Source organism: Periplaneta americana, chromosome 9, assembly GCF_040183065.1.
Source record: "Periplaneta americana isolate PAMFEO1 chromosome 9, P.americana_PAMFEO1_priV1, whole genome shotgun sequence".
Classification (NCBI taxonomy): domain Eukaryota; kingdom Metazoa; phylum Arthropoda; class Insecta; order Blattodea; family Blattidae; genus Periplaneta; species Periplaneta americana.
This window is the reverse complement of record NC_091125.1, coordinates 67,401,056-67,416,061: the sequence shown is the minus strand read 5'-3', so window position 1 is coordinate 67,416,061 and position 15,006 is coordinate 67,401,056. Positions and strand designations below refer to the sequence as shown.

Below are 15,006 nucleotides of genomic sequence, written 5' to 3'. Positions count from 1 at the left end.
ACAGGATGTGAGTGATTTATATATTAAGAAAAATCTGCTCCCAAATAAAGGACACACAAAGAGCTCAAAGAAATTTTCACATCCCCATATTCTGTAAGGAATAAGAAGAAATTGTGTGAAACTTTAATAAGTTAATTGTTCTAGATAAAATAAATATTTGGATGCAATATGCAAATAACTGTAAAGACCAAAGTATTGGATACTAACTCTTTCACATTTAATAAATTATACAAATTATTTTGGAAAGATCATATTAACACTGTAGTAGAAAAAGTCCAAAAGAGATGTTGTTGTTGCTGAGCAATGCCAAGGATCTTGAATTTCTTCCATTCTCCTGTGAGCGTCCCAATAGTATTCGGTGAGCTGTGATTGTAAATCAGCATCTATTTTCTTTATTGCTGGGCATTGTAGCAAATGTTCTTTATCCATGATGGAGTACTGATTTATACAGAGGGTGCACTGCAGACGCTGGTACATTAATTCAATGTAGATGAGACGCGAGACAATCATTTTTAAAAATGGCCAGAAAGTCAGCCTTCTCATTACCTACTATTCCACAGTGTGAAGGTATACATTGAAAAACTACCTCTTTACGAAGCCCTTGTAGCATTTTAAGAGCAGAAAGAATTTCTCTTACTCGTCTGTTTCCTGGAGGACTTTATGTTAGTTGTTAAATTTATGTATGTGATGAAAAAGTTGTTTCAGGGCAGTATTGATTGCTTCTAATTCACCATCATAATGAGCAGACAGTTTTCCAAGAGATATGTAAAAGCTAAAACTGTCACTGTAGATTCCTGCTCCAGCTTTACTGTGTTCATCAAGCAGAGATCTATCTGTATAAATATGAAGCTATTCAGATTTTGATATCTTGTACATATGGTTTCAATAGCTAATGATTTTAATACTGATTGGTCAATGTCATGTTTTGCAGTGATGTATTGTATCAGATCATTTTCACATTTAATTTCAGGCTGAGAGAGTGGGTTTACTGGGAGTAGAAGCTTTTATATATTATCAGTTGCTTGTACATTGTATTTACTTTGTAATTTATAAATATCCTGGAAGAAGCCAGATTGTATTTTGAGTTTCCATTCAGAATTTTTATAGTTCCTCTAAAAATCATTGTTTGGAATTCGTTTTAATTTCTCAAATAAAATAAGACTTTGTTTCTCAATTTCGTTTTTAATAGGAATATTGTTAGTACTTATTTTCATGGCTGTGATGGGGGTAGATTTAACACCACCTGTAATTATCCTCATAGCTTGATTCTGGACCATTTCTATATCATTAAGTCGTATTGGTGTCGTAGATGTAAGAACTTCACTGCAATATATTAAAACTGGTTTGACATAAGTCTTATATGTTGTATTTAGTGTATGTACTGAACAACCCCATTTACTTCCAGCTAGTCTTATCACTGCCAGTCTATTTTGCACTTTCTTTGTAACATTTTCAATATGCTTTTTCCATGTAAGTTTTGAGTCCATTGTCACACATTATACATTATACAAAACCATAAAATTTGAGTTCAGTGAAGCCAAGTGACTGAGGCCTGGCCTCACTTGCCTCAGTCAATCAACTTCCACTGAACATCACCTACATTTCTCCATGGAAACTGCAGCAAGTGATACTTCACCTCTTAAAGAAATGTAGCATGTGTTTGAAACAAGAACAGAGACAGTCTTTTTTTATTTGGATCAGTAAATGATGTTTTAATTGCTTATATTTAGTAATATTTTAGATTAATAGTTTGTGGTGTGTCGAATTACTGTGCAGTGTGCCACCAATAGCAATTAGTTCAGCCAAGAGTCAGGTTGCCGTATTGTGGTTTCTCTACAATGTATTCATACAGTGTGTTAACAATAAAAATTAATATAATGCATTGGTTTGTAAACTGTGTTTTACAGTTTCCAAGGGACCTATGGGAACATTTCTGTAATGGATAGTTCGAATTTATTTACGTTAATTAAAGAAAATTACAACGTTTTTTCATTGTTAATACATTGGCTATGACTTAGAATACAATTATTCTAGGTAAGAAATCCCTGGGTATTCATAATGCATATGGCCATCAGTTTAAGGCAATGACATATCAGGAAATCTCTCCATGTAGACATCTTTTGAGGATGTGTCTGATTAAACAAGAAGACACGTCTAAATTGTTACTAAATACTTCAAATTTCAATATTATAAAGGACATGTTTTTATTTATGGACCATGCATTATTGACTATAATGATTTACTCAACAAGGCAGAATACTGATGCAGTGATTTCAAAAGTCTTAGGTTCAGCAACAATATTTTGGGCACGTAACTAATTTTATAAAATGTATCCCAAAACATTTTTTCAAGTCAGTATATTTAAAAATTGTGAAGTTCTACAATATATAATAATCCGTAGCGCTACAGCCCATGAAGGGCTTAGACCGACCAGCCGGCTGCTGGCCTCACACCCACATGGCGAAGCAGAGGTGGACGATCATCCAACCAGAATGGAGGTATCGTGTGGTTAGCACGATCCTCCCAGCCATTACAGCTGGTATTCGCAACCGGATTTCACTACCTATCGTAGCTCCCCAAGTGCATCACGATGCTGGGTGGGCAACAGTCCCATACACCGGCCGAAATTTCATGAGCAAATTTATTTCCCCATGAGGACTCAAACCAGCGCGCATTGCGTAACGCGAGTCCTAGGCAAGATGCCTTAGACCGTGACACCATGGCGCGGGACTCTACAATATATATGTACCAGTGAATATTAAAAATATTCAAGGAAACATTTTTTGTTAGTACGTTACTGATAGTTTATTTTTATTTTTCCTAAAAAGTTTCCATAACTATGGAACAATATGTGTAATTTATCTCGATTTACATCATTCTTGCTCTTGTTTGTGTGCTTTGAATGGCAAGGCATAATAAAGCAGAAGTACAGAGAGTACAGCGTCATCTTTCTGCATAATCCTCACGAAAAAACAGTGAGAAATTGTTCCTGTTACTTATCCCTTGGCTTCAGACCATTTCCATCAATGTGAGAACTTACAAAAATAAAATGAAGAAATGTCTAGATACAATTACAGTATGAAGTCCTGAATAAGTTCACCACTAACATAATTAATTTTTGGTCCTCAGTCAGTGAAATTCATCCTAATAAAGTAATAAACAGAAAGAAATATTACCTGGCTTCCTTTCAATGGGGTCATGGTTCAGCCATTCAATGCATAATGGATAAGCAGGGAGCAGCAAGTCATGATGCACGTACAAAGTACCTTCTTCTTCATTGTAAACTGAAATAAAATTAACACATTTAAAATTCAAATGGTATGACTAAAATAAGTTAAACTAATCTATCCATTTTATTGGGCCGAATATATTCCATTTTGTGTATTCTGAAAGCTTCTGTGTATGTAATTAAATTGTTAAATTTTAAATTATGGTTTATTTAATGACGCCTGCAACTGCAGAGGTTATATCAGTGTCGCCGGTGTGCTGGAATTTTGTCCCGCAGAAGTTCTTTTACATGCCAGTATATCTACTGACATGAGCCTGTCGCATTTAAACACACTTAAATGCCATCGACCTCAGCCGGGATCGAACCCACAACCTCGAGCACAGAAAGCCAGCGCTATACCAACTATGCTACCGAGGGAGACATTAAATTGTTAAATGTCTAAATACATTAAACTGAGAAATTTATCACCAGAATGATCTAACTCATCCTGAATATAGAGCAAACATAGACTAAATAGAAAAAATTGACTTCTGTAGAAATTTTTATAACTTTTATATTTTCTTTACTGAAATATTATTGAAGCATTAAGATATTGACACAAAAATACATGTTTTATTTATTGATTTATAGTTTTGAAAATTTTAATAAAACCATAAATACTTATTACATGGTGTAGTTTATTGAGCCTCTTAATTCTGTCCAGCTTATTTACCCGACAATTCCTATTATACTCAAATCCTGGATACAAGCACTAGTTTTAATGATAAAGAACAGAATATAATATTGTACTATTGCAAGGTTACATCATTATATACCACTATCAGTCTGTTGCGTAGTACTAAACATTTTAAACATGACAAATGGCAAGTTATATCATGATTATAGAGTTCTGGTGTCTTAGAAAATTGTAAAGCTTTTCTGCCTTTCTACCTTTATTGACTCTGCTTCTTTTCAGATTACTTACACACTATGATTACCTCAGTACACATTTAGGCATACAGTAATTGGTATTGAAGAATCTCCTACATGTCCTGTCTGTAATCTTAATGAAGATATGGATCGAGATCATCTTATTTACTGTCCAAATTTTTACTTAATTTCGCAGTTTTCCTGCTGAATATTGGAGTACAAGAGAGTAAATTACATCATTGTCAAATGTTCAATATCAGATACCAACCAATCAATTTGACAAATGTTTATAATTAGTACACATCATACATACTAAAGTATCTTGGAAACTGTAGTCTCGTAAAAAAAAAAAAAAAAGTGAACATTTTTCTTGCACAGGTATAGTTTCATCAAAAGACTTAAGTGTGAAGAATGTGACTGACGAAAAGAAAATAACTGGTTTTGTTTTGATGAAGATATTCAAATTCTACTTCACAGCCACGCAAGAAAACCTATCCATGATAATGATTTTGCAACATAACTGAAGAAGCTTAACAGTTACGAAGTGCTGGGAACTACCACCTGTTTCTACTGGAGTGTCAAAATTATATTATATTTATAGTCTTGAGTGATTTTCTGAGAAAATACTGTTCAGCAGATTTACAAATTCGTAACCCGTCTTTTTTGGAATATAAACTTTGTGTACATCGAAAACACAATAATTTTATGTGCTCTCATAGAAAATGTAATGGTATAATCATTAGCTGATCCAAAATGACGTAACTCTATTGGCTATTAATAAAAATACTCATTTTGCTCTTCTTCTGTGTGTCTGTATCAGTATTTACTATCTACAGGCAATGTCTCTAAAAAAACTAAAAAATTTATATTTAATGAAAAATTCGAAGAGCTACAAAAACTAAAAAACTCAAGGGGCCAGAGACAAGACAAGTATCTGCCATCCAGTAATCAACTAATGAACATAATTATCAGACAGGATGAGATGCTGCAAGATCAGTGCGAGTTTCCATAGTTGTTGTTAATAAGCTTTTCTTTAATTAGAATTTGCCACCTATCATAGCTGCACAACTTTCCAAACATAAGGCTGGGTGGACCCTGTTCCAGATTTTATATTCTTTAAAAATTTCTTAGGTATACTCAGGAATCGAACCCGGGATCTCCTGGCTAATAAATAATATACAGAAAACTGTACATTATAGGGAATAATGTAACAAATATTATATAAAATATATTATGAAGATCAGTGTACCCTTATAGTTGATACTCAGACTGTCACTAATAAGATTAAACATACATATTAATTACCTCGTGTGAATGCAAAAATGTTTAAGAAACTGAATCAGCACTTTCTTGTACTGTAAATATTTTAAGATAATAAAATTATGTTGCGTACTGTCCTGTATTTTCTGTTCTATGTGCCTCATGCTTGTAGTAAATTTTCTCCTGTCAGCAAATGCATAATTTAAACAGCGGCGAAGCTCTATAGAGGCTTTTGAGGTTTAGCCTATCCAAAAAATTTGAGTTATTATTCCTAGCAACAGTAGTTCTATAAGTTCGTAATAATGATGTACTGTAACACATGGTTGTACTCTGATCCTTCCATATATTAAGTTCACTGTTGGCAGTCATGCCAGCAGTGCGAACTGCAAGGTTTGTAATTTAAAGTCTCTAAAGGCATGGCTACGACCTTAATTCACAATATATATTATTTTAATGTACCGAAGTACATATGATATTTCCATGCAGATATTCTGCGTCATCATACGATGAAAGAGTAATGGAACAGAGAAAAATTCCCTCTGGCGCCAGGATTTGAACCCGGGTTTTCAGCTCTACGTGCTGATGCTTTATTCACTAAGCCACACCGGATACCACCCCGGCGTCAGAATCGTCTCATATTAAGCTCCAACTCTTGGGTTCCCTCTAGTGGCCGCCCTCTGCACTACGTCATAGATGTTTATGAATGTAGGACCGAAGTCCACACATGTGCTGAGGTGCACTCGTTGTGAGTGACTAGTTGGCGGGATCCGACGGAATAAGAGCCGTCTTAAATCACGAAGTGATTTACGCATATCATATATATTATTTTAATGTACCGAAGTACATATGATATTTCCATGCAGATATTCTGCGTCATCATACGATGAAAGAGTAATGGAATGGAGAAAAATTCCCTCCGGGCCGGGATTTGAACCCGGGTTTTCAGCTCTACAGTACATGCTGATGCTTTATCACCCCGGCATCGGACAGAATCGTCTCAGATTAAGCTCCAACTCTTGGATTCCTTCTAGTGGCTGCCCTCTGCACTACGTCTTAGATGTCTATGAATGTAGGACCAAAGTCCACACATGTGCTGAGGTGCACTCGTTATGAGTGACTAGTTGGCCAGGATCCGAAGGAATAAGCACCGTCTTAAATCATCGTACTCTTTCATCTTAATTCACAAGCTGGAAGAAGGATCGGGGAGGGGGTATCGATTTGCTATATCTCCATATGAAAAGAGGCTAGACTTCCATCATAATATTATGTCACGCTATATTGGTGTTTCTGAAAGGTCTGCATTGTTGAGTTCAGTTTAATCAAAAGTGCAGGTGTGTGTATGTGTGTTTTGCATATTAATTTTGCGTAAAATGGCTTATACTGAGAGAACACTGAAGTCATTATTTGTATAATTAAAAGAGAAATCATTTTCAAGTTTGACATATGAAACAAAATGGGCTTACAAACATAAGAGATAAACATATTACATATTACCTAGGTAAAATAACGGTTGGAAGAAGACAAAATAGAAATTTTCAATTTTCATGGTATAAGAAATATCCTTGGCTAACAGGGTGTTCTGAGATATTAAGTTATACTGTTTTACATGTATTCTGTTTGGGGGTGAAAATGAGTGGTCACCTTCTTCTTGTGAGGTCTGTGTCAAAAATTTTTTGTAGAAAACCCGAGAAACATCTGCTCTATAAAAAGATCCAAGTTAAGCAGATTTTTACAGCCTTCCCAGTATTTACACCTTCATTTCCACACTGAATTAAAAAAAAAAGCACACACGCACATGCATTCACAAAAAAAAAAAATAGTCAGACATTGTACAAACATGGCAAAAAGACAGAAAAGAAGACTTTTAATGTCTCTAACACCAAGAAATGGAACAATTCTTCACGGAAGCTGCCTATAGCCTTCAAATTTCGTTATTATTCAATAAGTAGGTTACATTACTTATTTTTACTTTAGTTTATTGAATCCTTATTAACATTTCTATGGTGAGGACATATTTAAAAGATAACAGATTATCTACCTTTCATAAAAACAGCAAGAGTAACAACAAAGTAACTTTCTTCACAGGTACGAATTACCAATAAATTTTGCAGTTGCTCTCTCCATTAGGAAACAGTTCTTTTCCATGCTTCAAATCTGTGAAATATTTATACTCTTTAAAAACAAGCATGTTAACTAATCTAGTTAGGACTCAGCTCATACTGTTTCTGAAAAGAGTTAGACTTAGTTTGTGAATGCATATGAATAAAATACTCACCATACACTTCCAGGATGCTAGCATCAACTTCCACGTGACCAACAAGGATTAAGTTGTCTCTGGGATTGATTTTATCATCTTCTTTCTCGCTGTCATCATCACTTTCATTCTCATTTTGATTCAATGTCACATATGGATCACCACTTTCATTGGAATACACAGCCAAATTGCCAATACCTAACAAAGCATCTGGTTTGGTATCTTCTTCATCATACTTATCGAAATTATACTCATCAGATACACTGGTCACTGGATTCTCTGGTGTTCCAGTATTTTCATTGTCCTCTTCTTCCTCCACAGTACTGTAAACAAGGAATTGACAGAATTAGAATAATCTTTGCATACAACACAAACTTTATACATAATCAATAGTAATAGTAATAATAATTGAGATAAAAGTGAATAATGTAATATTTTCCAGGTCCTGCACTATGTTACCTTTTTACTTTCTTATTTCACAAAGAATAAAATATCATGATGCTGCAAAATTTTCATAATTTTAAAAGGAATACACATTTTCAGCATCCTTCACATAGAAAAAGTGACTCTTGGTAGGCTATCTGCATATAGATTTTCCTCCTGAACTATTAGACAGATTCATATTTAACATGTAAAGCTGTCCAAAAAAAAAAAAAAAAAAAAAAAAAAAAAAAAAAAAAAAAAAAGCTGCACTCTTGAATAGCGAATATTTTCTAAGTCCACTTTGGATAACGGTGATGTTACATAATGCATAAAGATGTTTAAGCAGGAGTCATTCACATCTGCATCTCGTACAGGAGCGTAAGTGTGTTCACTAAATGATTCGAAGATTGTGAGTTCGAGACTTGTTCAAGTCATCATTTTATTTTGTTATCGTTCTTTAGTAATATAAATAATATTCAAGTTATCATTTGTTCTGTTATCATTCTTTACCATTACAAATAATATTCAAGTTATCATTTGTATTCTGTTATTGTTCTTTAGCGATATATATAATATTCAAGTTATCATTTATATTGTTATCGTTCTTTAGTGATATAAATAATATTCAAGATATTGTTTATACTCTATTATCATTCTTTAGCATTATAAGTAACATTCAAGTTATTTTATTTTGATATCTATCTTTAGTGATATAAATAATATTCAAGTTATCGTTTATATTCTGTTATCATTCTTTAGCATTATAAATAATATTTGTTAACATTTTATTTTGTTGTTCTTTAGCAATATAAGTAATATTCAAGTTATCATTTTTATTCTGTTATCGTTATTTAGTGATATAAATAATATTCAAGTTATCATTTGTATTTTGTTATCGTTCTTTAGCAATATACATAATATTTAAGTTATCATTTTATTTTATCATTCGTTATCAATATAAATAATATTCAAGTTTTCATTTATATTCTCTTATCATTCTTTAGTGATATAAGTTTAGATTTAAAACAATATAGTTGCATAATACTAGTGTTAGTTTTTCCTTCTTATATTATTACATTATACTATCCTGTAACACAATAAAATGAAAAGGAGTAACCAGGATTTGAACCTGAGACGATATCTAAATTCAGATATTCTTCCGACTGAACTACAGCGCACAAGTAAAGAAGCATATGTGGAAAAATTGGCCCAATCCCCCTCCAAGACGTCCTGATGATTTGTGGAAGCTCGTCCAGGATGTCTAGGTTGTTTATGGATTTTGTGATGGCAATGCATTGGCTGCTGTTAAGGAATATAAATGACATTTTCCCAACTAAAGGGTTCCATCTAGCTGTTTATCAGAGAACAATGAACGTAAGAGCTGCTATCAATCAAAGAACCAGACATTCAGTACACAAACAGGCAGCAGTACTTAACCTGTTAAAAGCTCAGTGTATCGGATTTTGCTGGAGGACAATTTTCTGCGAGAAATTTCTTGCCTTTGTGAGCGAGCAACTGAATACCATTTGTTGATATGCAGGGAAAACCCAAATAAGCAGTCTTAGACAGATGCAGCAACTTTATCGGAGTGTAGGAATGATCAGTGACAAACTCTTATTTGTTAAAAGCTACACAGATCCTATAACGAAGTTGAGACATGGCAAGGATGTACCGCCATCAAATAAGTGCTGTTTTGTACAGTTTAGGAGAGGACCCCAAAGGCTAGGAGAAGGAAAACCATGGATAGATCAGGTTCTGTACGCTGGGTTAAAGTAACTGGTAAAGAAAAAGAAACCCAAAAATCAAATGACCTGGTCCTCCAGGCTGTAAGTTGAAGAGACTAACAACCTCACTTCAGAAAATAGTCTTGTTCACAACCTATGAATAATGAATTTTGATGAAAGATTAGGGCAAAGAGCTGGTACACAAAAAAGAACAATATTTATTTGACGTGGAGGAGGACTTGAGAAGGATGGAAATCAAGAGATGAAGAACTAGAGCAAAAGATAGAGAAGTGAGTGAGTGATGTTGGGTGAAGCACATTTTGTCTAGCTATGTTAAACAAGACATGAAATACAGGAGTGACACTAATCCTTGTCAATTCCATGACAAACCTCTGCAGTCAAAGAATTACTGTATAGTGCAGAATTTCAGCTTTCAGGATCATTGTTCCTTTTATTTTTATGCAGAAAAATGGACATCCAATTAATATAACATCTGACCATTATGTCCATGACGACTGAGTTCGTGTTCCCAGAATTACACAAGCGTGACACTGATCAGGAAGAGAAAAAGGAACTGGTTGGGTCACTGACTGAGAAGAAACTGCCTTCTGAAGGATGTATTGGAAGGAATGGTGAACGGGAAAAGAGTTCGTGGCGGAAGAAGATATCAGATGATAGATGACATTAAGATATATGGATCATATACGGAGACTAAGAGGAAGGCAGAAAATAGGAGAGACTGGAGAATGCTGGGTTTGCAGTGAAAGACCTGCCCTTGGGCAGAACACAATGAACGAATGAATGACACTGATCCTGCTACAGTTTATTTTCAATAAGATGGAGCCACAGTGCGTACCATTCAACAGTTGGACACTTTTAAGGGAAGGTGTTTCAGCAATGATTAATTTTCCTATTTAGAGACATTTCTTGGTAGGCCTGATCAGCAGATATCAGCTTGTGATTTTTTATGTGCGAATTTTTTAACAGTAAAGTACTTCAAATATTATCTAGTTGACTCAAACACTCACAAAAAGAGAATTGTGGATGAAATAAATACTAGATCAGAAACTACACTTTTGCAAGTAATGGTAAACGTGGTCAATCAAGTGTGCGAATGTATAAACTTTGATGTGCATTTGAATGTTTTTTTTTTTCTTTCAAGTAGTAACAATTTTGTTTTGTAACAAATGATACATATCCATATTGCAGTTCACACATTGTAAATAAATTTAATAAATAGCATTGAACACATAATGAACATTTGAAAATGGTAGGCAAATGCTAATTAACTTTGTAATACATTCCATACAAATTCCTTCCTTTTTCAAATAACCTGTTGTAGTCAGCCAGATCAATAAAGATTAAGTTGTACTAAAATTAATTGATTCTACAGAAATTCACCCACCCTAGTGACTGCTAATCCTTCATATGGGTAATTTTGTGTCAGGGACAACAAAACTCGGAAAGAAATTGCAATGAAAAATAAAAATAATTCTGTATTCTCCACTTTTGATTTATTTGATTTAGAGGAAACTGGCAATTTTTTAATGTTAATTTCAAATAAAGAGCATTAATTTGTACTACTGTATTTCTTTATGGATTTCATCTCTAACATTCCCAAATAAATTAATTGATGGATAGTAAAAAGGAACAAAATCCATTCACTAGTTTAGAAGAACTCACTGTACACAGTCAGCTTACGCAGACTAACTTTTGGATGTCAGGGATGCTCAAATGGTATGTCTGTGAAACTCTTGGAATCAATTTTTTTTTCCAGTGCCATGAAGTAACAATAAAGCTAGTGCTCAATACAAAGAAAATCTCATATCGGAAATGAAAATTTAATAACATTTTTTTTCTGAAGTGTCATCAGTTACTCACATGAAGTTTCTTTTATTAAGAACACCGATTGTTTAATCCACTTCAAGTTCATACAGGAAATAGTCTTGTAAGTTAATATTTAGCACATAATTTTCTTTTTGAAATTGCGAACAAGTAAAAAAAAAAATATATATATATATATAATGGAGAAAAAGAGAAGAAAATTTTGGGAATATTATATACAGGAGAGAATGTTTTTTAGAGAAAAAAAGGTCACTAGTGTGCACAGTATTGTTTATAGACTACACACTTTGGAAACTAGACAGACCAAGAAACCAAGAAACAAACTGCATAAACCTCAAAAGCATATAATTCTGAACAAAATTTATACTTCAAGGGTTTATAAATAAATTTTACAAGTTCCAGCTCTTGGGCACATCTCATTCCTGCATTTGTGAGGATTAAGGAGACAAACATTAAATATTAACAGGTACCATAGTCTTAAATGTGTCAAGGAAGGTATATCCTGTCCCAATAGGGAGACATAAATTTCCACTTTTCTGCTGGGAACTGAACTCAAAGTCACCGAATTTTTAACTAGAAATGTTACTGCCTGGACAGATATTATTTTACTACTCAGTAAAATTATACACAAATAAATACAGTAATTTATGAATTTAGTTTATAGATGTTAATTACAGGATTACAAAGTTAATTGTTGCAAAATTTCTCTAGATCTGCAATTTTCTTCCCTTTCTAATGAAAATCTAATAGCAATAATTCATATGTAGAAGACTCTTCAAACTAGATGAATGTAAAATACATAAATCAGCAACAAAAATCACAATTTCGCGACTACAAGCCTAGTAACAAATAACAAAGGACAGTACAAAGAGGAGAGATTAAAAGGGTATGAGAATAGAAATGAGAATCAGAAGAGTGTGACACTTCAATTCAGCATTTTAAGTTTCGAAAAATAATTTTTCGTTGCTTGCTAGTAATATCGAAGATAAAAAAAGTGTAATTTACAATAAATAAATTGTTAATTACTTAAAATACCGAACTTATGCCTGTAACAGCTGCATTTTTCTCTCCTAAATAAGTATGACTATATTTCAGGGTGTGGCATTGCACAGGAAAAGAACATTAAAACAGATTAACAAAACACACATTATTACAGTATATACCATTATATTGTTGGATCTTTCGTTAAGTAACTTATGGATTGCAGTTAACTTAAAAATAAAAAAAAAAAGAACAAAAATCTAATAATAGTGGTATGTCAAAATAACGAAGAAAATCGCGAACTTATTTTTCTTGTTAGGTAAGGAAACACAACAGTGATAACCAATGGAATGGAAAAGTTTCATATTATAACTTCAATCAAGAAAAAATAAACTATTCCAAAGTGAAACATTTGTCTGCAGTTCTAACACGCAGTTTGTTGCATGAATACAGGTAGTCTTTATCAGCAAGTACCATAATGGTGATGAGTCTTTCAAATCCTTGTGATCCCAGTCAGATTTTCTAGGCATCAGTCTCTCGTCAGACTGGTTTGTCATTATCTTCTCCTACATACTGATTGTCCATTGGTTTTCTCTCTATACTTAGTTTTATCTTTGATTTATACCTTTTTATGTTAACACTTTAAGATCCTTCCCATGTAAGCTCTACTCTTCTCTTAATATCATCAATCCATATCTTTCGCTGCTTTCCCTGCCTTCTGGATTCTTTCTATCTGGCCAATCATCAATCCATATCTTTCGCTGCTTTCCCTGCCTTCTGGATTCTTTCTATCTGGCCAATCATTAAATTTTTGCACAGTGGTTCTGCCGAATGTACATATGTCAAACATATTCCTACTTCATTTTCATCATCTTTATTTTGATGAGTAGAAACAATTACTCCTCCTTCCTTCTGTCTATGAAACTCACAGCATTCTTCTCCAGACCCCATAATTCGAAGGCATGAAAAGTTTTTCCTCCAATACTTTCATGAAGACCAGATCCTGTGCATGTATGTTGTGGCAGGATAAACCATAGACTGCAGAAATTTTGTTTTCGTTTTTTGCAACACATCTCTGTCCATAATTTTATTGAGTTCATTGACAATTCTTGCAGATGTCATCTTTTTCAGTCTTTTGTGGATAGTCTACTTTTTGTTACTTTTAATTCAGGAAATTGAAGTTGTCTGATATTTTCACGTCTGTTCCATTTGTTCTAAAGTTAAGGTTGTCTCTGTCGTCATTATTTTGGTTTTCTCTAAGTTCAGTTCCAACCCTTCTTTTGCAATCTGTTTCACTTTTTCCAGCAGACTCTTAATCTTTGTCTTTTCTGCTAGTAACTTCATAACATATTTCAGACTGTTTACAGTTTTTCCTGCTATTAATCCTGCTTCATCATCCAACTCGGCTTCCTTATTTATAAGTTCACAATAGAAGCTGAGTAGCCATGGTGACAGAATGATTCCCTGGCTCATTTCTTTTCCTATGCTGAACAGTTCAGGATTCCTGAAGTCCGCCTTACAATAGCTTTTGAATTTTGTAGATTCAATAAGAAAATTATCAAGTGCTTAGGTATGCCCACTGTCCTCAATAAGTTCCAACATTCTCACAGGCTAAGTACAGTGATATCCTGATTTTAAGGAGTTAAGTTTTTCTTAACATTTTTCTTGTAAAATGTAGAGCGGCTATTATATACGTAAATATTAGAGAGCAAAACTTTTGTAAGAACATGATGATTCCAACTAACAAATTACTCTAGGTATGTAAAGTGGTCAAAGAGATGCTGTGTTAAAGCTTTCAGACAACATATTGCCTTTGTTAACAGTCATCAGATCATCAGAAACACTAAACGAAAGTTTAATTATTAGTTCATAGTAGAATAATCAACATAACTACCATGCATATACAAATCATGCCATTATTTTCCATTTTATATATATTTCTGCAATCTACAAATTGCCTGCCAACTACTATTTTTATCTTACCTTTGCTTTTAGCAGGGTTTAAGCTCAACTAAAATTATCTCTAGTAGTATTGGCTAAACCATGCTAAAATGTTAGCCAAATTACATATTTCCACTAGCCAAATTCAATATGAAAAGGTAACTGGGATAGTCTCTTTGTTGCTGAAACCTGTAAAAAATTTACAATATCGGAAAAATTGTACAATACTAAAACGATATTCACACCAATAATTTTTAAATAATTATGTATCACACTCACCTTTTCTCAAAATTATACTTTCTTACAATCATTGTAAACTTTCCTCTTTCATGATGTTGCAACTTTCTGCACCAAACTGGGGAACATTTGGTGAATAGGTCACTTAAACCCTGCTGTCAAGCATCAGTAACACCCTTCTGCTCCACTGTAAAATTACTACC

General features: G+C 33.6%; 1 protein-coding gene across 1 annotated transcript in view; it reads right to left on the bottom strand.

Annotated features, from left to right (window-relative positions):
• LOC138706040 (periodic tryptophan protein 1 homolog) overlaps nucleotides 1-15,006 on the bottom strand; it is a 63,113-nt gene that overhangs the window by 14,075 nt on the left and 34,032 nt on the right. Inside the window, exons 3-4 of the mRNA XM_069834943.1 lie at nucleotides 7,674-7,975; nucleotides 3,177-3,284 (exon numbers count right to left, since the gene is read on the bottom strand). Coding sequence (XP_069691044.1) covers nucleotides 3,177-3,284; nucleotides 7,674-7,975 — 410 coding nt within the window. The remainder of the gene's footprint in view (nucleotides 1-3,176; nucleotides 3,285-7,673; nucleotides 7,976-15,006) is intronic.